This window comes from Babylonia areolata, chromosome 11 (assembly GCF_041734735.1).
Source record: "Babylonia areolata isolate BAREFJ2019XMU chromosome 11, ASM4173473v1, whole genome shotgun sequence".
Taxonomy (NCBI): domain Eukaryota; kingdom Metazoa; phylum Mollusca; class Gastropoda; order Neogastropoda; family Buccinidae; genus Babylonia; species Babylonia areolata.
In genome coordinates this window covers 22,830,459-22,857,958 of record NC_134886.1, presented here as the reverse complement: position 1 = coordinate 22,857,958, position 27,500 = coordinate 22,830,459, and the positions used below count along the sequence as shown (strand labels likewise).

The 27,500-nt window shown below is 42.3% G+C and overlaps 2 protein-coding genes across 2 annotated transcripts in view; one reads left to right on the top strand and one right to left on the bottom strand.

Annotated features, from left to right (window-relative positions):
- Nucleotides 1-23,259, bottom strand: part of LOC143287600 (spermidine synthase-like) — a 24,444-nt gene extending 1,185 nt beyond the window's left edge. Inside the window, exons 1-9 of the mRNA XM_076595711.1 lie at nucleotides 23,095-23,259; nucleotides 20,892-21,096; nucleotides 15,674-15,794; nucleotides 14,653-14,745; nucleotides 13,848-14,001; nucleotides 11,270-11,353; nucleotides 8,136-8,281; nucleotides 5,681-5,803; nucleotides 1-2,441 (exon numbers count right to left, since the gene is read on the bottom strand). The exon at nucleotides 1-2,441 is cut by the window's left edge and continues 1,185 nt beyond it. Of these exons, the coding sequence (XP_076451826.1) occupies nucleotides 2,379-2,441; nucleotides 5,681-5,803; nucleotides 8,136-8,281; nucleotides 11,270-11,353; nucleotides 13,848-14,001; nucleotides 14,653-14,745; nucleotides 15,674-15,794; nucleotides 20,892-21,022 (915 nt within the window). The 5' untranslated portion in view covers nucleotides 21,023-21,096; nucleotides 23,095-23,259 and the 3' untranslated portion in view covers nucleotides 1-2,378. The remainder of the gene's footprint in view (nucleotides 2,442-5,680; nucleotides 5,804-8,135; nucleotides 8,282-11,269; nucleotides 11,354-13,847; nucleotides 14,002-14,652; nucleotides 14,746-15,673; nucleotides 15,795-20,891; nucleotides 21,097-23,094) is intronic.
- The window catches only part of LOC143287599 (ceramide-1-phosphate transfer protein-like), a 20,177-nt gene continuing 12,112 nt past the window's right edge, over nucleotides 19,436-27,500 (top strand). Inside the window, exon 1 of the mRNA XM_076595710.1 lies at nucleotides 19,436-19,670. The gene's annotated coding sequence lies outside the window, so the exon portion shown is untranslated. The remainder of the gene's footprint in view (nucleotides 19,671-27,500) is intronic.

Here is a 27,500-nt window from a genome sequence, read left to right as displayed (position 1 = left end):
CAACAATAATTTGAAAGTAATTTATTGCCCTTTTCATCAAAACACAAATGTGGTTGTGGGTTGACAAGTGTACTGTGAGTCTGAAGGTAAAGAGTTCACTGCAGTGAGCGACAAACCCCACAAAACACGGACTTCGCCCAAACAGCCTGTCACTTCAGTTCAGTTTCTCTAGGAGGCCTCATGTCACTGTGTTCAAACAAGTCCATACACGCTACACCACATCTGCTAAACACGTACCTGACCAGCAGTGTAACCTTGCGCGCTTAGTCAGGCCTTCATGGAAAATAAGATGAAATAAATAAGACACCTTAACCCTTTCACCGCCAGTCAAATTAGAGTACAAAATTCCCTTGTGGTATAAACACAGAAAAGACAGTGGCTAAGAATAGCTGGGGATTCCCTTTGCGATGTATAGAAAACATGGCCTGTCCTACCACCAAACATTAAGAGCAGTAGGTTCATGGATAACAGACCAATGGATGGTCACCTTTCAGTGACATGGGTCCTCTACCACGCCTGTGCATAAATGCAAGCTTGGCAGTGAAAGGGTTAACAAACAATCTAATGAATGAATTAATTAATCAAATAAGAAAAAAAACAACCAACAACAAAAAACAGACACAGAGAGAAATATAATATCAATGTGAGTTCATGAGGAACTTTGGACTCAGGGGTCTTCTGTGTGCTACACAAATGTACAAATTACACACACACTCAGAAAATAAACCACTTTGCTGCTCACAACCACAGCAACTGCCATGGGATGTGAACAGTGATGATGTCCTTGAGTAAAGAAGCGCATTTTGTCAGCATCTGTATGTCCTTGCTTCTTTGTCTGCAGAAGACCTCTTGGGTCGAAAATGCATCATTGAATGTTGCCGATATTTTCCTGTCTATCTTCAGCATTGACAAGCATATGCAACAGCATGATTTTGTGCTTTGGTTTCTTTCAGTTACACATATGTAAAATAAAAAAATGGATTAACTATACAATGTGTAAAAAGTATTAATTAAAAAAAATGGAATAACTATTAAATTTATGCATAAAAGTTTAAAACACAGATAGAGACAGAGAGAAAGACAGTGAGAGAGACAGAGACAGAGTGAAACAGAGAGAGACAGAGAGAGAGAGACACGTTGACGTGAATGTGAACAAAGCTACATGTTCCTGATCAACACTAAGTGCAGGCGCAAAGTAACAAAAGCAAGAGAGACAATCGGACAAGGTATCATTGCAACCAGAAACATGACTAGAAAATGTCTTTCATGTGATTCTTTCAAAATGGAGGGGAGGCAGGGATTAAAGGCTTTCTGGGAAAACAAAAAAAAAGCAAAAAAAAAAAAAACCACAAAAAACAACAACGCTGCAGTCCTATAATTCTATCATCATGTGTCATTAGAAGCTTAACTCAAACATGGAAACACACAACAGTGGAGAAGGGAGGTAATCATCAAACTCTATGAAGATGTGACGCGAGCGTGTGCACTTGTTACACACTGTGGCTGTTCTCTGTTTAAACGCCTAAAATCGTCTGGCATGGGAGTGTAAACAACAACAACAAAACCCCATGCAAATTAACCAACAAATCTCACTGGGATAAAACCTGTTTTATTTAGCGTGTGTGTGTGTGTGCGTGCGTGTGTGTGTGTGGTGTTGTAGGCCTTTTTTTCTGGCTTGTTTTGCTTTCTTTCGTTACTCGTAACTTTGTTTATATTTGAAAAACAACAACAACAACACAACAACAACAAAAAACACACCTGATCTGTACTTTATGAGAAGGAATTTGTCTGACCCCAACACATGGCATTATCTGACCCCAACAAATGATTCCTTCAATATGATTTCAGAACAAGAGAACCTACCACACACAGGTTAACGATACCAATGCCATGCACAAGACAATGGAACAAAAAAAACCCCGAGAAATGAGATATCAAGAGTTAAGGAAAACAAAGAACACAAGAAACTCAATCATTTTAAGAAACATGTGTTAAAGGAATTCAATCCTTTTAAGTAAAATCTGTTCACAAACGACAAGAAACTCAATCATTTTATGTAATATCTGTTATAGAAATTCAATCCTTTTAAGTAAAATCTGTTCACAAATGACATGTAATTAACCAGGAATACGATCAAGAAAATTCACAAGTTTAATATGAATATCTGTCCCACAAAATGCATACCATTTCAAAAAAAGAAAAAAAAAGAAAAAAAAGATTCCTAAACTATCGTCCAGCGATCCTAATTGATGAAGTGCGTGCTGGTATATTTCTACCATAGAGATTTCATTCTGTGGAGAGAGAGAGAGCAGATTTCTGAACACTTGACTGGCACAACAAAGTCACTGAGAGACACTGGCACTTGTTCCGCACGTCCTTCACTTTGTAGTCACGTCCCCATCCACTCCGTTGGTCTCACTGGGCAGCTTGTCGATCAGGACCTGGAGGCAGAGAAAAAGATGACAGCACTGTATCACTGTGGAGCCATGGCCTAGAGGTAACGCGTCCGCCTAGGAAGCGAGAGAATCTGAGCGTGCTGGTTCGAATCACAGCTCAGCCGCCGATATTTTCTCTCCCTCCACTAGACCTTGAGTGGTGGTCTAGTCATTTGGATGAGACAATAAACCGAGGTCCCGTGTGCAGCATGCACTTAGTGTACATAAAAGAACCCACGGCAACAAAAGGGTTGTTTCTGGCAAAATTCTGTAGAAAAATCCACTTCGATAGGAAAAACAAATAAAATTGCATGCATTGTAAAAAAAAAAAAAAGAAAAAAAAAGGTGGCGCTGTAGTGTAGCGATGCGCTCTCCCTGGGGAGAGCAGCCTGAATTTCACACTGAGAAATCTGTTGTGATAAAAAGAAATACATTTACAAATATTATACTGTATTACTCTTTTATCATAACAGATTTCTCTGTTTAAAATTCAGGCTGCTCTCCCCAGGGAGAGCGTGTCTCTACACTGAGAGCCCCCCCCCCCCCCCCCCCCGGCAACCCCTGACTCCCACCACCCCCTTTTTTTCTGCCTTTTTTGTTTCGTTTTGCTAACAAAGTGGATCTTTCTACATAATTTTGCCAGGGACAAACCCTTTTGTTGCCATGGGTTCTTTTACGTGCGCAAAGTGCATGCTGCACACAGGACCTCGTTTTATTGTCTCATCCGAATGACTAGAGTCCAGACCAGCGGAGGGAAAAATAATACTGGTGACTGTGGGATTTGAACAAAACCGCCCATATTCTCCCGATTCTTAGGCGGACGCTTTACCACTAAACCAATACTCCTCCATATTATGTTACTTTTAGTTTCAAAGAGGTGGCAAAGCATGCAGACTGATCCATATATAGGCTATATCATTTCTGCATTAAAAAAAGAGGGGAAAAAAGGAAGAAGCCCGACCTTCGTATAAACAGAATGCATTGGTCTATCATTAGCAGCCTGCTCTAGGTTTGTGTAAAACTGACACACCAGCCATTACTGTGAAGTGGTTAGCATTACAAACTAACAGCTGGGAGAACGTGGGTTCGATTCCCAGCGGAGGTAGGGAGGTTTTCACTTTCAGCCACTGGTCAGCTCTTACCCAGAGCTAAGTGTGTGCTACCCAGGCTTAAATGGGAAGACTGGGACCACGCAGTCAGGTATCATCCACTTCACTTCACAGACGCGTCCTTTGGTGTGCTGCTCCAATTTCCTGACCAACACTGCAAGTGTCTGTATCTCTCGGGCCTGGTTAACGCCAGGATACCATTATGGAAGGAAGCCTAGAGTGTGCAGCCTTGCCACGAAATCTCAGACCTAAAATGGACCTCCACAGCAGCATCGTCATCCGCCTCCATCACTGTCTTAGAACAACTCCCAGGTTATGTGGACTTTCATGCCCTGCTCTGTTGGTGACCTCAGTTTCGACCACCCCACCCCACCCCCTCCACTTCTGTGCTTGCCGCCTTGGGGTGAGTTCTGTGAGTCTTCCCACAGCAAAACATATCATTATTATTTTTTTTTTTTTTACTTTTTCATATTTTCCACTCCTGTAGAAATTGGAGAAGGGAGGTGATAAACTGACTGGATATATTAATAGTGATATTTTACTGGGTGAATACTATATCTTCTAACAACAACTTCATTAAATAAGAAATGTTGATCAAATTATGTGATGAAGATGGATTCCACCATATCTATTTTACTGAGAAGAGTGGAACCTTCCTTTATGAAATGTAAAAACGAACACTTCTATCAGTGTAACCAGTCAAAATTATGCTTCCTTACTTTGTACTAACAGGTCTTTATTTATTTCTTATATATATTTTTTTTAATTTTTTTTTTTTATAACTTTTATGGTTGTTGTTGTCTTTATAATGTGATTAACTACAAGCTTTCTTTTCCAATATTGTAGAAGTGGTTTACTCATGCTCCTTATTATTATGATATTATAATGCCACCACTCGCTTTCGCCTCACCCTAGATATCATTACTGTAATAGTTGACACAATTGATGCTGTCGCTATGTTACAACTGGTCCAGGCTATTTATTATTAATGTCATCTTAAATCATCATGATTACTACAATCATTAATGTGTAAACATTGATTGATTGAATGATTGGACAAATCTTCCTTTTTTTGTTGTTGTTGTTGTTACAGATTTGTTTTGCCTTGTTTAGTCTGTTTTGTTTCGTTTTGTTTTATCTCTCTCTCTGTAGTGGAAGATGCTACTGTTTGTTTTATATTGTTTGTTTCATACTATTCTCTGTACTGTATACATGTTTTTGGAAATTTTTTTTTTTAAAGTTAAAAAAAAAAAAAAATGCTTCTTGAAATTTGATGACAGATTTTCTGAAATGATAACAATACAACTTCTAGTACTACTAATGATGACGATAATAATAAACATCATCATTATTATTATTCTTGTTATATTTGATATGTCATTGGCATATTCTTATTCTTATTATTACTATTATTATTATTGTTAATCTTGTCATTATTAAAAAAAAAACCCAAAAAAACCAAACGAATACCATCTGCTGTTGCTGTTATTATCATTATTGTTATTACTATTATCTAACAGTAATAATAACAATAACTACAAATAAAATTCATAATAATCATGACCAGGACGGTGACAATAGCAATACTAACAGCAATCACACTGACGACAATCATCATCATCCTGTCAACTCACAAAACAACAACAGCTTGAGAAAAGTGTTTGAATTTTTTTTCTTCTGAATCTTCTTCTGCGTTTGTGGGCTACAACTCCCACGTTCACTCATACGCACATGAGTGGGCTTTTACGCGTATGACCGTTTTTAAACCGCCATGCAGACAGCCATACTCCGCTTTCGGGGGTGTGCATGCTGGGTATGTTCTGGTTTCCATAACCCACTGAACGCTGACATGGACTACAGGATCTTTAACGTGCGTATTTGATCTTCTGCTTGCGCATACACACGAAGGGGGTTCAGGCACTAGCAGGTCTGCACATATGTTGACCTGGGAGATCGTGAAAAATCTCCACCCTTTACCCACCAGGTGCCGTCACCGTGATTCGAACCCGGGACCCTCAGATTGAAAGTCCAACGCTTTAACCACTCGGCTATTGCACCCGTTAACATTTTTTTTTTCCCTTCTTTAAACCACCAAAAAAACAGAGACAAGAAAGAGATCTGGCATGGCCACGGTACCTTGCGAGCGAACTCGGGCAGGCAGAAGGCAGCACGGTGTATATGGGCGTTGTAGTAACGCAGGTTGAACTTGGTCCTCTCCTCCCCACACAGCTCTCTCAGCGGCTCCTCAAACTTCAGGTCCTGCCACACACATGCTGTCATTATTATTATTATCGTTATGATGATTATCATGATGATTACTACTGTTGCTATTGTTATTAGTATTACTATTATTGTTATCTTTATCATCAATATCATTATTATTATTATCATTATTATTATTATTATCATTATTATTATCATGTGGAGAGATGGCCTAGAGGTAACGCGTCCGCCTAGAAAGCGAGAGAATCTGAGCACGCTGGTTCAAATCACCACTCAGCCGCCGATATTTTCTCCCCCTCCACAAGACCTTGAGTAGTAGTCTGGACGCTAGTCATTCGGATGAGACGATAAACCGAGGTCCCGTGTGCAGCATGCACTTAGCGCATATAAAAGAACCCACGGCAACAAAACAGTTGTTCCTGGCAAAATCCGCTTCGATAGGAAAAACAAATAAAACTGCACACAGGAAAAAAAACAAACCCAAAAAATGGGTGGCGCTGTACAGAAATCTGTTGTGATAAAATGAAATACAAATTATTATTATTATCATTATTATTATCGTTGTTATTTTAATCTTACAGAAATCCGGTTTCAGTTTCAGTTTCAAAGGGGAGCGTCAACTTCATGGAGGCTGATCCATGTATGCAACACCATGTCTGCTTTCCAAAGAAAATAAAAAAAGGATACCAAACCCACGCCATCCATGCTAGTATGAACATCTAGTTATTGACTCCTTTTCTAAAATGCAGAACGGTGATTCCATGTGTCACATTTTCTTGATTTCTTTTTACTCATTCATTATGAAATACACTTACCGAGTTATTTTTTAAATAAAAAGAAGCATGTCACATCCCCACATCATTCTCTCCCCTACTCAGTAGAGATGCCAACCTCAGAACAAAAACAAAAAAAAAAAACAGAAAGAAAGAAAAGAAAAAAAGAGAGAACTGTATTGTATTGTACTGTATTACTCTTTTTATCAAACAGATTTCTCTGTTTGAAATTCGGGCTGCTCTCCCCAGGAGAGCGCATCGCTACAGTGAGAGCGGCACCCCCCTGCCCCCCCCCTTTTTTTCCCCCTGCCTGCAGTTTTTTCTTATGTTTTCCTACTGAAGTGGGTTTATCTACAAAATTTTGCCAGGGACAATCCTTTTGTTGCCGTGGGTTGTTTTACGTGCGGTAAGTACATGCTGCACACGAGACCTTGGTTTATCGCCTCATCCAAATAACGTCCACTCAAGGTCTAGTGGAGGGGGAGAAAATACTGGCGACTCAGCCGGGATTTGAAGCAGTGCGCTCAGATTCTCTCCCTTCCTAGGCAGACGCGTTATCTCTTGAGCCATCACTCCACCTACATACAACAAACTCACCAACACACTCCCATCCAAACAGCCACAAACACGACCCTGCCGTCTGACTGCTGATGTACCTTGTAGCATGTAATCATCATCAGTATAACCAGAATCACTTCAGTTGATAAAAAACATTACTTTAGTTTTCTATCACATTTCGTAGTGGCTATTGTCAATGTGCAGAAAATCAAGCCAAAACTTGCTGAGATATTACTTCAAACACTCATCAAGGCAGCTGCCATTTGCAGTGAAGTAAGTGTATGCAAATGAGTGGCTGGACAGTTGATAATGCAGTTACCCCTAATCTGCGGATACATCTTTGGTTGGAAGTGAAAGACTTCAGTCGACATTTAAGTATTTTACGTCTTTTATATGATTCACTGAATGACTGATTCTCGTGGATCATTCTCACGGATCACATGTTTTGCACCACAAAGTAATAAACTAATTTCTGTTGTTGTTTTTTTCCCAGATTCTTCTTCTTCTTCGTTCATGGGCTGCAACTCCCATGTTCACTCGCATGTACCCCCCAAAAAAAACGGAGTATGGCTGCCTACATGGCAGGGTAAAAACGATCATACACATAAAAGTCCACTCGTGTACGAACAAGTAAACGTGGAAGTTGCAGCCCATGCGTGAAGAAGAAGAGTAAGTACATGAGTGGGTTTTTATGTGTATGACCATTTTCACCCTGCCATGTATGCAGCCATACACTGTTTTTGGGGGAGTGCATGGTATGTTCTTGTTTCCATAACCTGACATGGATTAAAGGATCTTTAACATGCATACTTGATCTTCTGCTTGCGTATAAACACGAAGGGGGGTCAGGCACAAGCAGGTCTGCACATATATGTTGACCTGGGAGATCGGGAAAATCTCCACCCTGTACCCACCAGGTGCCGTTACCGAGATTCAAACACAGGACCCTCACACTGAAAGTCCAGCACTTTAACCACTTGGCTATAGCACCCGACTTTCCCAAATACCAAAGCACTGTGTACTGCAGGGACACTGACTGGGTTGAGGCTGCAGAGGATGAAGCCGATCTGACCACTGGGGTAGGTGGGGATGGTGGTGTAAGCGTAGGACACGGTGGGGAACAGGGTGCGGCAGAAGTCCTGCATGCTGCTGATCAGGTCCAGGTGGAGCCAGGCACACTCCCCTGGGGACACACACAGCACACACGTTGACACATTTTCTGCCCGCAGACGTCAAAGCTACATTCGTGCAGATCTGCAGACGCAGTTTTCTCGTTCGTCTGGTCTACTTTCAGTTTTGGTTAATAAGAATAACTTTATTATCTCCAACTGGAGAAATTTGGTCAGGTGCATTATCAAACACAGACAAGTAAACAACATGGGGACCATAACTGTAAAAGTCAACAACAGCTTTTATGAATATTACAAAGACACAAATGTACACATACACCGTTTCATACATACATCCACACACTGCAGGTAATAACTGGTATTCTTAACCCCTAGGCTGCCTGCATGACGAGATAACTCGTCATGGCAAGCATGTATGCTTCGCTGCCTGCATGACGAGATAACTCGTCATCGAAATATTCTGACTTTTCCCTGGTTTGCATTCACTTCCTTGGCAAAAATAGTGGTAGCTTTAGCCTGGGGAATCTCTCTAGATTCTATTCATAGCTAGAAACCCCATCTACGTCATGAAGCAGTCCTTTATTTGAACGTTTTGGTTGGGTCACTGTCCAAGTGTTTGCCTGACTTCTCTCCTCGCTCGCTCAACAAAATGTCGGACTAACGCCGTGCTCAAGACATGCGATCGTGACGAACTAAATCAACCAAGATTTCTTTCTTTAGCTGATGCTCAGAAGGAATTGAAGCGTAAATTCGAAGAAGATAGTGATGAACATTTATAGGACGATCTGATAGAAAATAAAGGGAGTAATCAAGAGAGTGGCCAAGATGCGACTGTCAGTGAGTGATACCGGCTGTACAGATGTTAGCAGACGACAGATGACTGAATTAGCAGCAGAGCGATATTCTTGGCACGCAGCCAACGCGGTCTGATGAGAACTGAATCAAGTGACCGTGTGAGAGGGGTGAGGAGGAAGGGCGTGCAGACTGAGGGGGCGTGGCCTCACATCCATCGTATCACTTGGAGAAGTCACAATGTATTGTGTATCTATCTCTTAAAAAAAAAATATAAATATATATATTGTGGTTGTTCTAGTATGATTTTGTGTTTGCAGATATCCATTTGTCCAGAAAATATGATGTTTTTGTGCAAATTACCTGACTAATGTTTGTAATGAACAAGTTGAAAATGTGACAAAAAACAAAACACTGATTTCAAACCAACAGCATGTCACTAAAAATATATAAAATGGGAAAACAGCATGTGTTTTGTATTCTTTATTCATTTACCTTTCAGAAAATATATACTTTTATGGGTCTTTCTCCAATAACAAAGAGCACAGAATTTTTTGAAAATTTATACCCGTTTTTTGTGAAAAAACCCTGGCAAATAGATTTCACTTAAATCTTATTTTCCTGGCAGCGAAAGGGTTAATGTAAAAACAGAAAGAATTAAGAAACATTATTTTGAATATAATTATAAGCACAGCCTACTGTATTGCACATTGATTATAATAGACAGATAAGAATAAAGATAAACTGCGGAAAACCACAACCAGATAATCAGCACACACCTGCACCCACCCACCCCCCCCCCCACCCACGGTTGCGATTATAGGGAAGAAACTCTTATTCAAACCAAACCGGAAGAGTTCGAATAAAGGGAAATTCAAGTTTTTTGTGTGTGATTCTGGAGCCAAAAATGAAAAAAAGATGAGTTTTCAATGAAAACTGACCTTGGACGAGGCTGTCAAAGAATCACGATGAACTCTTACAGTGAGGAGGAGAATGATGAATTGGAAAACGAAGTAGAGGAGGAAAATAGCGATAATTTTGTCGAGCCGAGTGCAGAGGAGGGTGAAGAAGTGGCGAATGATTCGGACAGTGCATGTTTTCTTTACATCTGTTGTGATATACTGTGCAAAAAAGCATGTTTCATGTGAATTTTTCCTGTTTTATTTTAGCAACGATTTATAATGACCAATTATAAATTTCCTGCCTTTAAAGGCTTCAATACTAAACTACAGTTATTTTTGAATAACAATGCCAAATTTGATCAAAATCCACCATATTTAAAGATTTTATAAGCATTTTTCTGACCATACCCTGTCGCATCATCACACAGGTAAAAATTTCTTGGGCAATGGCAGGCAACTCAACGCTAAAGGCTTGGGCAGAACAATGTTAATGTGACTTGCATTTGTGGTAATGGAATTACCTCTAGGCATATCATCCATATATGTGAACGGTTAGCAACCATACTTACGTATGTCACTTACAAAAATCTGCAGTTCCATCTGAAATGTTTTATATGACAATCAACGTATGTTTGAAATGGTTCAGAGTTTGATTCTGAGCCCCATTGGCTTTTTGTTGTAATTCTACTGGTTCACTTGTTTGTTTTATTTCGTTTGAATTTTTTTTTTAATCCTAATTGAGGAGAGAGGAACAGGGAAGGAACCGATGATTAAGGCATCAGTGGGGTGGGAAAAGTGATGGATTTTTGTCTAAAATCACAAATGTGGATAGATGTTAAACAAAAGAACAAACAAACACAGCACACAGCAGTAGAACCATGTGACTGAGAGCAAGCACTGAGTTCTAAATATTGTTACTGTATTACTGCATTACTCTTTTTTGTCACGTACAGATTTCTCTGTGTGAAATTCAAGCTGCTCTCCCCAGGGAGACCATGTCACAACACTGAGAGCGCCACCCTTTTAAATTTTTTTTTTTTTTATGCCTGCAATTTTATTTGTTTTCCCATCAAAGTGGATTTTTTTTCTACAGAATTTAGCCAGGGACCAGCCTTTTGTTGCCATGGGTTCTTTTACGTGTGCTAAGTGCATGCTGCACACTGGACCTCGGGTTTTTCGTCTCATCCGAATGACTAGCGTCCAGACTACCACTCATGGTCTAGTGGATGGGGAGAAAATGCTGGCCACTATATGGCGCTGACATACCTGTATTCTTCACACAGAAACATAGCGGTGAAAGAGTCACAGGTGCAAGACAGAGGAACGAAAGAGTTCGAACCAACTCACCTTGACTGCAGAGCACGCCCCCGGGTTTCAGCGCCTTCTTCATCAGTTCATAGTAACGCTTCTCAAACAGGGAGGAAGCCGGACCTGGGGAACACACACACACAGCACACTCTGCTGAACTGAGGGGTTTCAGTGTCAGTTTCAGTTTCTCAAAGAGGCGTCATTATGTTCGGAAAAATCCATATACGCTACACCACATACATGCTAGGCAGACGCCTAACCAGCTACAGCATAGCCCATGCCTAGCCACGCCTTGAGTGCATACATGTGTACCTATCAAAGTGGATTTCTTCCACAGATTTCTGCCAGAGGGCAACTTTCTGGTTGCCGTGGGTTCTTTTTCAGTGCGCCAAGTGCGTGCTGCACATGGGACCTCAGTTTATCGTGTCATCCAAAAGACTAGAAGTCCAGTTTAATTGTTCCAGTCACCCCCGAAAACGGAGTATGGCTGCCTACATGGCGGGGTAAAAACGGTCATACACGTAAAAGCCCACTTGTGTGCATACGAGTGAACATGGGAGTTGCAACCCACGAACGCAGAAGAAGAAGATTGTTCCAGTCAAATGTGGGAGAGAGGGTGAGTGCAGAAAATCAAACCCAGACCTTCACAGACACTCAACTGGCAGATTGTATCTTAATGTTAATGTTTTTTTTTTTTTTTTGCATTTTACTTATATATACAATTTATTCCCTTGATGTTTTTATTAATGTATTGTTGTAAAATACCTTATGGTCTTAACGTGTGTGTGTGTGTGTGTGTGTGTGTGTGTGTGTGTACCCTTTTTTTGTTGGATGTTTTCATTTGTAAATATTGTTGTGCAATACCCTATTGTCTTAACATGAGTATGTGTGTGTGCGGAGGGGGGGTTAGTCTATCGTCAGCTATTGGGCATTCTTATTTGACTAGTTTTTTTTTTTTGTTTTTTTTTTTTTTTTTTTTTTTTTTGCTGCCCCATCATCTGCACCGTTTCAGTGGCATTACTCCCACGCCGCTCATTTAGATTCCCCCATACATGGCCACACCCGGGTTCGTCCGTTGCAGTTCCAGCGTCGGCAGTCCACAGGGAACCATCGATGTTAGGTCGCCAGGAGGCCACACACCAGAGGAGACCCTGCACTGCTGCTGAGTCACTTCGGTGGTGTTCAGTGATGCCTGTTCTGATTTTTACGTACTTAGGACACCACCTACTAAGCCCCCTACTAACGACAATAATGGCTTAGTCGCGGAGCCAGACTGAGTGAGCGTCCCTCCCAGAGTGGAGACCGCCACCACGTCCCTCAAACAACAGCCCCCGACGAATCCGCCGATACGACATTGACAGGACTCACCCCAAGCACAGAAAATGGAGGGGTATCGAAACTGAGGTCACCATGAGAGCAGGGCATGAAAGGCCACAGACTTTGAGACTATTTTGTTTATATTGATGACGATGAAGGAGGAGGAGGATGACGATGATGATGACGATGTTGCTATGGAGGTCCATTTTGGTTTGGGACTGCGTGACAAGGCTGTACTCTACGCTTCCTGTCATAATGATATCCCGGCGTTAACCAGGCCCGAGAGATACAGACACTTGCAGTGTTGGTCAGGTAATTAGAGCAACACACCCAAAGTCGCATCCTTGAAGTGGATGACACTCGACTGTGTGGTCCCAGTCTCCCCATTTAAGCCCACAGCACACTCAACTCTGGGTAGGAGCCGGGCACGGGCCGAAAAACCCACCTCCGCTGGGATTCGAACCCGCGTCCTTCCAGCCGTCAGTCCGCGACGCTAACCACTTCGCCACGGCGGCTGGTCTTATTTGACTAGTTTTAATCTCTTTTTATGTTTGCATGATGATTTTATGCCAGTGTTTACAACGAGCCTGTGAGTGCACAACTTAATTTCCATGTGGATTAATAAAGTGTTTTTGATTGATTGATTGATTGATGAGCGTCTTAACCATTCTAACACCTTCTTCCTTGAGGAATGAAGACAAATCATAGTGTACACACAAAGCACTCTGAGCTGTTCTGAGAAACGGGGACAAATCATGAGATACACATAAAGCACACTGCTGACGATTAAGAAATGAAGCGTTTAAGTTGCGTTTTGTGTACAGAATGTTAACTATCATCTATCAAACTAAAAAATTTTAAAAAAGAACTATCACAGAGACAGAAAGAGAGAAAGTAAGAGAGGGAGAGAGAGACAAAGAGACAGAAAGAGACAGAGAGAGAGAGACAGAGACAAAGAGAGATTTCAAGCATTTTAAAGAGATCCGTTAACAACCGAAAAGACAATTAGAAAAAAAAAAGAAAAAAAAAGGCCATTGTATGTGTCCTTTTAACGCCAACACAATGTATAGAGAATAACGCATAAAACTGACGGACCAAGATCACTGGAGTCAGTGATGATAGCGTTATACATGTTCTTTTAGCACAAAGTGACAAACACAATGTGCCGAGGCTACACACACATCACTGACCAATGGGATCACTGGAGTCAGTGATGATAACGTTATACATGTTCTTTTGACACAAACACAATGTGCAGAGGACACACACACACACACACACACACACACACACCACTGACCAATGGGATCACTGGAGTCAGTGATGATGACATCGTAGGTGTTCTCATGCTTGGCCATGAACTCAAAGCCGTCCTGGATGTGGAGGCTGAGGCGAGGGTTGTCGAAGCTACACGCCATGTTGGGGAGGTACTTCTTGCTGACCTCAATCACCATCTGGGTATGTCACATAGTACATCACCTCAATCACCATCTTGGTATGTCACATAGTACATCACCTCAATCACCATCTGTACGTCACATAGTACATCACCTCACCTCAATCACCATCTGTACTTCACACAGTACAACATGATTTCACCATCTGTATATCACATACATCACCTAAATCACCATCTGTATTCGTGTATATCACATAGTACACTTCAATCACCATCAGTACATCATATAACATTTCAATGACCATCTGTTCATGAAATAGTATCCTCAATCACCGAATGCACATAACATACATAACCTCAATCACCATACGTACCTCTCAATCACATAGTATAACCACAATCACCATCTGTACATCACATAGTACACAAGACGAGACACCTCAATCACAATCTGTACAACACCTCACCCACCATCTGTCCACAATACACAACACCTCAACCAACATCTGTACACAGTACACAACACCCTAACCTCCATCTGTACACAATACACAATACCTAAATCACCATAAGTACACAAGACAAGACACCTCAATCAGTCAGAGAATCTGTTTGTGATACACAACACTTCAGTCACCGTTTGTACACAATCAACAGCTACTGCCTGCCAATGTCGTTATGTTGCAAACCACCGTCACTGACCTACCTCATCGATTTCACACATGTCCACCTTCTCCACCTGCTCATGTTTCAGCACCTCTCTGGCCACACCCCCATCCCCTCCACCAATGATCAGCACCTGTCAACACCCATGGGTCACACTGAATTCATGACTGACACACAATCACCTCTTTGACCACGCCCCCCATCCCCTCCACCAATGATCAGCACCTGTCAACACCCATGGCTCACAATGAATTCATGACTGACACACAATCACCTCTCTGGCCACACCCCCCCCCCCCCCATCCCCTCCACCAATGATCAGCACCTATCAACACCCATGGATCAGACTCAAGGACAGACATACAATCACTTCATCTCATCCCCTCTTGCACTCATTTGCACTGTCAATTTTAATATCTTAAACAACACACAATTCATACATCTTCCAAATTGCCAGCAAAGTTATACAATCTTATGAAAGAAAGCTTAGTGTCACCACTTTGCTATCAAAAGTATAACATTTTGCCATCAGAACTTTAGACAGTTGAAAAGGAAAGTTATGATTTATAACAACCAGAAACAAACAAACATACAGAACCCCACAAACACACACAGAGTGTAACACGCACTGTTACTCGATAACACACACAAACTGAAAATTAAAAACAGAAAAACCATGAAACGGAAAGAAAGAGAAGGTGGGAACACCACTCCAGACACACATGGAGGGACAGAGACTGACAGACAGAAACAGAAAGAGGCAGACAGACTGAGACAGGCACTGCGGCAGACAGACAGACAACGAACCAGCCAGTTAGACAGACAGGCAGACATAGAGACATAGAGAGAGAGAGAGAAACAGAGAGAGAGAGAGACAGAAACACAGAGAGACAGAGAGCCCAACAGACAACCAGGCAGTTAGTCAGAGACAGACAGAGACAGACAAACAGGGACAGGGAGACAGTCAGACATAACAGACAGACAAGCAAAAAAAACAAGAAAAAAAACAACAGACATCTAGACAGAGACAGACAGACAAATGGCAGCAGAAGAGCAGTTACCCTGCGAGGGTTGGGGTGGCAGAAGATGGGCAGATGGGTGATCATCTCTTGGTAGGAAAACTCATCTCTGTCCGTGCACTGAATGACACCATCCAGAACCAGAACGTTGCCGTACGTTTTGCTGCAACACCATGGCAGTTCTACTTTCAGTGAGAGGTATACATATACACGCAGACTGATCCTTAAATCTTCTTCTTCGTTCGTGGGCTGCAACTCCCATGTTCACTCATATACATGTACATGAGTGAGCTTTTACGTGTTTGACAGTTTTTACCCCGCAATGTAGGCAGCCATACTTTGTTTTCGGGGGTGTGCATGCTGGATATGTTCTGGTTTCCATAACGCAATGAACACTGACATGGATTACAGGATCTTTAACGTATGTATCTGATCTTCTGTTTGCATTAACTGATTAAGTTATAACGCATGAAGGGGGTTCAGGCACAAGCAGGTCTGCATGACATGTGCATAATTATGTTGACCTGGGAGATCAGAAAAGAATCCACCCTTTACCTACCAGGTGCCATTACCAAGCTTTGAACCCGGGACCCTTAACTACTTGGCTTTTGCACCCATAATCCTTAAAATTAAATAAAATATCAGAAACTTGACTTACGCATTAGTGATGAAACCGAGCTGGTCAGACTTTGAAATTAACAATAGCCTACCTTAGCTTGTATAAAAACTAAAACACCAATGTGAAATGATATAAAATAATTAAACAAAACAAACAAACAAAAAACAAAAAAAAACAGGTAAGAAAAGATTTCTGTATAATCAGTTTAGCATAAAAATTATTCAAAAACCTATGTCAGTCTTGAGCAAAAAACTAATTTGTGTTTGATCATTTCTTCTGTCATTCCCGTGTGCACATGTCAAATGATCGGTATAAGAACAAGCCCGACGCTTCCTTTTCTGGAGGAAGTGTCTGGGTTTGTTCCAACATACCTTTTATTTACTTGTGTGCTAGCTGAATCAGTAGCATAAGCATCATTGACTTGAAGTTGTGTACCTTGTGTATGGAGAGTTACCACTCTTTATTGTCTGTAACTTAATCATTTACTCTCCTGGCCTCATTACTCTGTCAAGATAACTGAAGACTTCAAACTCAAAAATAAAAACAATTTCAAAATAAAATATGATAAAACAAAAACATGCAGAAGGCAAGCACTATGACCAATATCATTAAGTTACACACACACACACACACACACACACACATATTCTGCACTTGTTTGACAACAGTCTAAAGAATAAATGATAAAAGGAATATGCATTTCCATTCCAAAACTTTACTGTCCACAAATTGCAATTACTGTGATCAAACCCAGGACCCCTGGATTCAAAGCGCATCACAGATTCACACTCGGCTATTGTGCTTGCTATGACAAAAAGGGATGACAATGATAGTTTGCAAATACCTACAATCTAAAAAAAATGGATGAAAATAACAGTTTACAGATAGGCTGGCACACAGTCAAGTTGAAGTCTGAAGTGTAAGTCAACAAAGTGCGAGAGAGGGTAGGAGGGAGGGAAATGTGTGTGTTTGACTCTATGAGAGACAGAGAAACTGAAAGAGAGAGAGACAGACACAGAGAAAGACACACAGAGGGAGAAAAAGAGACAGAGACTAAGAGGGAGGTGGAAAGAGAGTACTCTTCTTCTTCAATTCTACTAACCCCGCATGATGCCCCATGTTCAGAACCCCAGCCTGTGGTGATACGCTGATCAACACTGTATCACTGAACCCACAGACATGAGATAACACAGGGACCAAAGTCAGTCCTGACTGTTAGTGGGTCACTGGCAGAGCACACACAGTACATTGCTCAGCTAGCCCCTCAGCCTGCTTTTGCCACTTTTGAGCATCGCTCTGAGTAACTCAGTCTTAGACGTTAGACTGATGATATTACAAAAAGTAACCCCCACTCCCCCAAAGAAAAACAACAACCGAACAAACAGAAAACCAGCTACAACAGATTTTCATTTTTCAAACTTAAATCTCTCAAAGAAAGAAAAAAAAGAAAGAAAAAAAAAAGGACAAAAGTAAATCACTAAATGAGATATAATGGAATCACATCAAACAACTGACAGTGACACTGCAGACCATGAACATACCATGCTTCATTTTCTTTTTGCAAGTAAAACTGGTTTTAGCAGTTATTATTAAGACGGGTGCAATAGCTGCCTGGTTAAAGCACTGGACATTCAATCTGAGGGTCCTAGGCTCGGTAACGGCGCATGATAGGAAGGTGGAGATTTTTCTGATCTCCCAGTTCAACGTATGTGCAGACCTGCCTGAACCCCTTTCGTGTGTATATGCAAGCAGAAGATCAAATACACATGTTAATGATCCTGAAATCTATGTCAGTGTTCGGTGGGTTGTGGAAACAAGAACATACCCAGCATGCACACCCCCAAAAACTAAGTATGGCTGCCTACATGGCAGGGTAAAAATGGCCTTACACATAAAAGCTCACTCGTGTACATATATACGAGTGAACATGGGAGTTCCAAACCCACGAATGAAGAGGAAGAAGCAGCAGGGGTTTTGTTTGTTTGTTTGTTTATTTATTTATTTTTTTTTGCTGAGGGTTTAATTCAGAATTCTTTTTATTTTTAGCTGTCAATGCACAGCACTTTCCACTGTCATGTGGGCATGTATGACAGAAGAGGAAGAAGGAGAAGGAAGAGGAAAAAGGAGGAGAAAGAGAAGAAGAAGAAAAAGGAGGAGATGAAGAAGAATACACAGGGACATTTTGTGTGTGTGTGAATGACGACAGACAAATTAAGAATCAAAACAAAATGAAGAACACTGAACAGAAAGGTTGCGGCAAAGAGAGGACGCTCCTTCGTGACCGCTGCTGTGTCAGAGGCTGACTCAGAGTTCAAACTCAGACAGCAATGGATGATAACGGGCCATGAACTAATGTCAACTTGGCCTGATGATAATGCACACTATCATTATCACTGTAGTATCACTATCAGTACCGTCCACCGATGTGGGTGGAATCTGGAGCTCTTTATAATCTCTTCTCAGTTTGATACCACACAGTGCTACCTGTTCTGCACAGCCACACACACACAAACGGTGACACACACACAGTGACACATACACACACAAAGAACAGTGATGGAGAGAGATGAAGAGACAAAGAAAAAGACAGAGAAAGGAAACATGCTCAGCAGAAGAGATGTTGAGAGACAACAGAGTAGACAGTACACACACACACACACACACACACACACACACACCTTCAACCAAAGAACAAGGATGGAAACAGCTGGAAAGACAGTAAGAAAAAAAAGACCCAGAAAAGGAAACAATTAGCGCTTAAGAGAAGAGATGTGGGGAGACAAGAGAGCAAACAGGAAACCAGAGAACACATAATTCTGATCTAAACCTCAGCTCTCAAACTCTTCAGTGCTGAACATCTCGACAGGCCCCAGTGTCTGCCATCAGATATATATATCTATCTCTCCACACACCATCTTGATACTAGTGGCCAAAGTTCACCTGTCCTGACTCATTGAGAGCTGGGGCCCTCCTTCCTCAGCTTCAGTTCTCCCCCCCCCACCCCACCCCCCCAACCCCATAGTCCGCAGTGCTACTGTGACCCACCAGTCACTGACTGACAATTCAGATGGCCTGTCACCCCCACTGTCACACATGTTGACACCCCCCCACCCCTTGTCAGCGGCAGTGAGACTGGCCCCCATCATCACTATGTCAGCCCTGCTGGGTCACAGGACACGCAGAACTCTTCCTGTCAGTGGTGTTGGGACCACAATGTCAATTGTCAGTGTCATGTGATTCACCGACACATGCCTCAGTCCAGTCCAATTCCAAGTTATCTTCACCCCAGGGCTTGGTGAAAACTCTGCTCCACTTTTGATGGGAAGAAGGCACTTGGGAAGCAGTTTAGCAGCCAAGCCCTGCTTTTTGGACAGTGTGTGTGTGTGCTTGGTTTTAATCGTCTGCAGTTGGAGTGTTGTGGTAAGTGCAATCATCTGGATCGTTTTTTTGTTGTTTTTTTTACTTGTAGTTATTTGTAACACCATTTTATAATAACTACTATCTCTTGCGACTTGTGATGCTGTAATAATTCAGTTTGTTTATCTTTTCATTTGGCAAATGTGTGTGTGTGTGTGTGTGTGTGTGTGTGTGTGTGTGTGTGTGTGTGCGTGTGTGTGTGATCTGTACGACTATGAGTACAACTGCATGAGTTTACATGTTCTTGTGTGCCAAGAGAAGGAAAGAGAGAAAGCTAAAGACAGAGAGTGAAAGTGTATGGGAGATATAAATGTTGAGGGAGGGTAGTTTTGAGGATTTACAAATAAAATATTCAAAATTGTACAAACTGCTATAACACATTTTAATTGTGAAGATAAATTTACTAGTTTTATTCAGTTCTGAATAAACAATATACAGGCCTACAGTTAAAAATAAGTTATATATTTTCTAAACAACTGAATCCAGTTAATGTTTCATATTACCAGTTAACTTATTCATAAATGAATATATATATGTGTTCTAGTTAACCATCCTTCGTTGATCTTTAGTGAATAGATATTAGCAGGATGTCAAAAACAAAACAAAACAAAACCCCACCAAACAAATAGTTTTGGCACCAAAGAGACTTTAAATTGAAAACTAATCAAAGAATATGTTTTAGAATTAATTAAGATTTCAATCACACTTGAAGTTGAAGACACAGTCACTTTCACATTCAGCAAACTGTCAGTCTGGTCGTTAAAGGAGATATCATCATAGTTGAAATATAAGAATATGTAATTTAAAAAAAATCCAGCAGTTTTTTTTGGGTTTTTTTTGTTTTAGATGCGAAACAAGATTAAAACCAGTTCTTACTTTGAAAATTGAAACCAGCAATATATATGGATCTTTTAGTTTTACTTGCAAGTTATTGTTTGAGAGGGAGATGTGAGAGAGAGAGAGAGAGAGAGAGAGAGAGAGAGAGAGAGAGAGAGAGACAGAGAGAGAGAGACAGACAGACAGACAGAGTGTGTGTGTGTGTGTGTGTGTGTGTGTGTGTGTGTGCTTTAAATGTGAATTCATTAATTTGATGAAAACCATATATGACACATATAACAATAAAACAATAAGTAAATGATGCTAAACTCCATGTAGAAAAAAAAAGAGAAAAAAAAAAAGAAAGAAAAGAAAACAAACAAACAAAAAAAAAACCCCCTCCCTTACCTTTTAAAAACCAGGACATTTTGATACTTGGACTTTTCATTGAAGAGCACTTCTTGAACCTCCAGGGACATGGATTGTCCTGGCCACAGTTCACTCAGCTCGCTGAACCAGCCGTCCTTTATCTTGTCCATGGTCGATGTGTTTTGCTCAGCTTTTTTACTGGGATTTGCTGTCAGAATGAGTATTGTCTGCCAACTGAGCCAATCTGTAAACCACATGAATATATATACATTATACAAATATTTCTTAATAACATAATATTATGCCTGTGCACAGTTTAGGGTATGTGTATCATTATTGATTTTATTCAGATACAATTGATTATCAATATATATCAGCTTTGCTATATGTCAACGTAAGCTGTTACCACCATGCTGATGAATACTAGTCTGAATCAATGACTGTGGCTTTTTACCACCACTCCCCTCCCCCTCCCCCCCCTCTCTCTTCCTTTTAATTTAATTTAAAAAAATTTTAATAGATTTTTAATCAGGTTGCAATACCTTGCAGTATCCATTCCTGACTGTTACCAGAAAAAAAGAAATAAGACACTAAAACTATATTCATGAGAAATCTTAATTAGAAATCTCATTAAAAACTAAAATTAAAAGATATAAAAAAGACAATGTAAGAATACCCTATCGGGCCTATGCTTTCATTTTTTTCTACTGCTGCTGTTCATCTAGTTATGAAGTATCCCCTGCAGAGGTGGAACATCCTTGGCCCCATTCCCCAAAACCATAACTGTGTGGCATATATATGTGTACCGTATGTCATACTTTGAATGAAATCTTTTTTTATTCTTATTACCAGTTGGACTTTGTTTATTTACTTTAAGGTTGGTAGGTAGGTAGGTAGGTAGGTAAGAGCTTATATAGCCTCGCGGCTTTCTTGTGCTCCGTCAATTGATTTGCCAGTATTTTTCAAGGTGTTTTGTGCAGCGTGTTACAGTTACATATAGAATTTCATATAGATTGGTATGAGAAGAGTCTCAGTTATCAAAGTCATATTCTATATCTTTAAAATTAGCATCTGCATCAAGGAGGCTCTTAAAACTGTTAAGAGTGTTAGTAAGTTTAATGTTAGTCAGAAGAGAATTCCATTTGCCAACCACTCTGATAGCAAATGAATGTTTCCTCAGGTTAGTGTTAGAAAACAGAACAAACAATTTGCCTGCATTGCCTCTTGTGATGTCAGATTTACTCAACTGAAATAAAGAGTCGAAATCAATGTCGTCTACTTGGTGAAATATTTTGTATGCTTGGATCAGGTCTCCTCTCAGTCTCAGTCTCACCCTTCTGGCTTTCAGAGATGGTAACCCAAGGTATATTAGTCTTTCATCATATGTCATGTTTCTGCATTCTGGCAATATCTTAGTCGCTCTTCTCTGTACCTTTTCTACCGACGAAGATTGTCTTTTAAGCCATGGGTACCAGATAACATTACCGTACTCCACGTGTGGTCTGATAAGCACTTTGTATAGCTTCAGGAACATGTCTTTACTAATAAAGGAGAAAGATCGTCTTATCAACCCCATCATTTGGTTAGCTTTACTAATCGCTTTCTGTATGTGTGGGTCAAAACTAAGATCACAGTCGAAGGTAACACCAAGATCTTTTTCTTCTGAGCATTTTTGAATCATTTCATTTGAATCACCCATTTTCACTGTGTAGTCAGTTTGGGTTTTTTCTTGCCTATATGCAGTACTTTACATTTTTGGACATTGAAATACAAGTTCCATTTATGCGACCAGTCTTGCACATTATCAATGTCCCTTTGGATGTCAGAGTAGTTGTTTGAGTCCCCGTAAATCTTCGTATCGTCAGCAAAAAAATTGCAAGTACTCGATATCACGACCGGTAAGTCATTGATGAATATGGTAAAAACGACTGGGCCTAAAATGCTCCCCTGTGGAATACCACTCAAAACCGGTTTGTCCGAAGAGTATATTTGAGTTTATGTGTATAAAAGTAACCAAGCTAAGAACATCGCCATTCTGAGTCAGTGCTTTAAATTAAAAAGAAAATGTGAGATCAAGAAATTAATCGACAAAGTCAATCGTGAATCAAACTGAATCGATGCCATGACCGAGACTCGGAATCAGTCCATAACGAAAGAAATGTAATCCACGAAATGAAACAGTAAAATTATGTACAAAGGCAGGTCGAAATTGTGGACAGTATTCATAAAACATTTCACGTACGTTTGTCTGGTACTAACGGTGCTAGAAGCAGTCGTGCGGCTGACACAGTGACAGACTGTGATAGTTGAATGTGGGATACACGTGTCTGCCTTCAACCGGATACCGCTGGTTCTGCCGGAAAGAAAGGTGGTCAGGAGTGACCTCCCTTATAAGACCAGATTTGGGTCACGGATTTTAAAGGTCACACAACATATTAATATAAAAGATTCCTTTCTTATTTCTTTTGTACTCCTTTCATTCTTGAAGCCTATGCGTGTTCCTTAACAGGCACAAAGACGACTGATTTAAGGCTTTATTTATAAACAATGAATGACAGATGGCTTTGAATTGAGAGTATGAGTGTGACCGGAAGCTGTTACGCAGACACTTTTGACATGTTTAGCGCGTGGAGTTTGGGATAAACCCACGGATAAATATTCATCATTTTTAAGAGTTTATCCAGGATCCAGTTCGCGTTTCTTTGGTTTAGTCCGTGTGCGTTCCGTACATTGTTGTTCTTATCAATATAACTGATCAATCAAACTGACTAATCTAGTCATTTGCAGCAACTATGATACTTTATATATATATATATATATATATATATATATATATATATATATATATATATATGTGTGTGTGTGTGTGTGTGTGTGTGTCACTGTGTGTGTGTGTGTGTGTGTGTGTCACTGTGTGTGTGTGTGCGCGCGCGCACGTGTGAGAGAGAGACTGTGTGTGTGTGTGTGTGTGTGTGTGCGCGTCACGCAGTGGGCCGGTGTGTGTGTCAGTGTGTGTGTGCGTGTGTGTATGTGTCGCGATGCAACCATAATAAAATATATACGGTCTGTGTGCCGTCACGATGATGTGTGTCAGTGTGTGTCGCTACGGGTGTCAGTGTGTCTGTGTATGTGTGTGTGTGTGTGTGTGTGTCACCGTGCAGTTTGTGTGTCACTGTGTGTGTGCGGCGTGTCAGTGTGTGTGCGTGCCAGTGCACTGCCGTACGGCCGCGATGTGTGTGTCGGTGCCAGTGTCGCCAGTGTGTGTGTATGCACACGCAGCACCATCCAGCTGAAGCTGCGGCAGATGCAGGATTCCTAGTTGAACAACAAAGCTGATGAGATCCAGGGCTTTGCAGACAGGAACGACATGAAGAACTTCTATAACGGCCTGAAAGAAGTCTACGGTCCCACCACCTCCGGATCTGCTCCACTCCTCAGTGCTGATGGTTCTACCCTGATCACTGACAAGGACGGGATCCTTGAGAGATGGGCTGAACACTTTGACAGCGTACTGAACCGCCCTTCCACCATCAATGATGAAGCCATCGATCGACTCCCCTAGGTGCCAGTCAGTGAGTCGTTGGATGCCATTCCAACTTTGGAGGAGACCCAGAAAGCTATCCGTCTGCTATCCAATGGCAAAGCCCCTGGCTCAGACTCCATTCCAGCTGAGGTCTACAAAGAAAGTGGTATGGCGCTGACTGAGAAGCTTCATCGGCTGTCGCAGTTCATCTGGCAGCATGAGGCAGTTCCACAGGACTTCAAAGACGCTTCCATCATACACCTCAGTGCCGTACAGGCGCAAAGGAAATCGTCAGGCCTGTGATAACCATCGTGGAATATCCCTGCTGTCCGTCGCAGGCAAGACACTGGCCAGAGTGTTACTCAACTGTCTCGGCATAGCGCACCTTGAGCAAGGTCTCCTACCAGAGAGCCAGTGTGGCTTCCAGAAAGAACGCGGGACTATCGACATGGTGTTTGCTGCCAGGCAGCTCCAGGAGAAGTGTCAGGAACAGAACGCCGACCTTTACTCCACCTATGTCGATCTGACCAAGGCCTTCGATACTGTTAGCAGAGATGGCCTTTGGAGAATCATGGCGAAGTACGGATGTCCCAGAAAGTTCATCACCATCATACGGCAACTACTGGTCCGAGTCCAAGACAACGGAGAGACTTCAGAACCATTCCCTGTCTCCAACGGAGTCAAGCAAGGGTGTGTTCTTGCCCCCACCCTGTTCAGTCTCATGTTTTCAGCCATGCTGACAGATGCCTTCAGTGACGCTGACGTAGGCATTGGCATCAGGTACCGCACAGATGGCTCACTCTTCAGCCTCAGGAGGCTTCAAGCAAAAACCAAGGTGAGGACAGACACCGTCAACGACTTCCTGTTTGCTGATGACTGTGCTCTCAACGCTGCCTCTGAAGCTGACATGCAACACAGTGTCGACAAGTTCTCTGCTGCCTGTGACAACCTTGGCCTCACAATCAGCACAAAGAAGACTGAGGTGATGCACCAGCCAGCTCCAGGAAAGCCTTACGTTGAACCAAACATCTTCATCAACGGGCAACGACTGAACGCGGTGGACAAGTTCACATACCTGGGCAGTACACTCTCTCGCACAGTTGTCATCGACGGCGATGTGAATGCCAGTCTTACCAAAGCCAGCGCTGCCTTCGGCAGACTCCATAAGAACGTTTGGAACAGGAGAGGCATCACCCTGGAGACGAAGCTCAAAGTATACAAGGCCATAATTCTCACCACACTGCTCTATGGATGTGAATCATGGACGATCTACAAACGCCACGCCAAAAAGCTGAACCACGTCCACACCACCAGCCTCAGAAAACTTCTCGGCATAAAGTGGCAAGAGAAGATCCCTGACATAGAGGTGCTCACTCGTGCAAACTTGCCCAGCATCTACACCATCTTGATGCAGGCCCAGCTGCGCTCGGCGAACTCCAACATGGCAAGCGCTCCCATGGAGGCCAAAAGAAGCGCTTCAAAGACACTCTGAAAGCTTCTCTGAAGGCCTTCAACATCAGCCACGACACCTGGGAGCTGAATGCAATGGACAGACCAAAGTGCTGTCCACAAAGGCGCCAAATCCTGTGAGGCCAACAGAATCGCTGCTGCAGAGCAACGCAGACAGACCAGGAAAAGCAGTGCCAGCAAGTCCCCGACAGCCGCCACCATCCCCTGTCCACACTGCGTCAGAACCTTCCGGGCGCGGATTGGCCTGACCAGTCATCTGAGCACCCACAGAGCCCAACCCCCCCCCCCCCCCCCCACCCCTCCAGGATGACTAGATGGTCCTCGTCGATCCCGACGGACGAACCACACATGCGCGTGCGCGCACTGACGCGTTTATGCTGTGTGTGTGTCGGTGTGTGTGTGTGTGTGTGTGTGTGTATGTGTGTGTGTGATTCTTTTGTTGTTGTTTATTTTAGTTACACTAAGTATTCCACAGCATAGTAGCAAAATAGACTGAGAGTCAGCCCGGGCATCAGTGGAATTCGCCCTCCACTTCAACTGAGCACGGTTCAACCGATTGTTGTGTAATAGTGTTGACTGATGTCAGTCAAGTGTACGGTCATGACCCCACTGATATGGTGACTGATTATGAATGAAGGTCACAGACGTCACTACTACACTTCTTAGTCTTCTTCGTTCGTGGGCTGCAACTCCAATGTTCACTTGCATGACCGTTTGGTGCCCTACCATGTAGGCAACCGTACTCTGTCTTCGGAGGTGTGCATGCTGGGTATGTTCTTGTTTCCATAACCCACCGAACGCTGACATGGGTTACAGGATATTTAACTCTTTATGATGTGCGTATTTGATCTCAAGTTCTGCGGCTTGCGTATAAACACCGCGAAGGGATGAGTTCAAACACAAGCAGGTCTGCACATAAATATAATAATTAAGCTGACCTGGGAGACTGGAAAAATCCGTCTCCAGGGAGGGGACGTGGTGGGGGTGCCGTCACGGTGTGCGCGTGCACAGGTGGGGATGATGTGGGGGAGGCTGTGAGGGGTGGCCAGTGCGTGTGGGGGGTGGGGGAGGGGTGGGCCTGCAGTCGAGCAAAGGTTATTGGCTACGTTTGGCACTGTGCCAAGCCGGCCGATTGCTGATAGCAGATGTCCGAAAATTGTGCGCCGGCCCAGTTTGCGCTTTCCCGGCACCGGCACACACACACACACACACACACACACACACACACACTTCATATAATTATATACCCTGATATATACTAGTTTTTGTGTCTGTATTGTATAAGTTGTATTAAATTTGTGCCAGTGATGGCAAATTTCGCTATGATGTGAAATTCGGGCTGCCAAAGTGTGTGTGTGTGGGGGGTGGGGGGGGGGGGGGGGGGGGGGGGGGCGCTCTCAGTATACGCAGCTTTGTGCGGCTCTCCCTCAGTGGCCGGGAGAGCAGTCCGAATTTCACTCGGGGTTCTGTTCAGTTGTGACAAAGAATATAAGTTGTTTGTTTGTCAGTTTTTCATCTTTCTACTATCCTCATCATAGTCCGACGGACGGACTAGTTCCCAGCCGCTACCACTTATAGTCTAGTAGAGGGGAGGGGGAGGGAGGGGTGTGTGTGTGTGTGGAGGGGGGGGGGGAGCGGTTGGGTGCGGAGGGGGG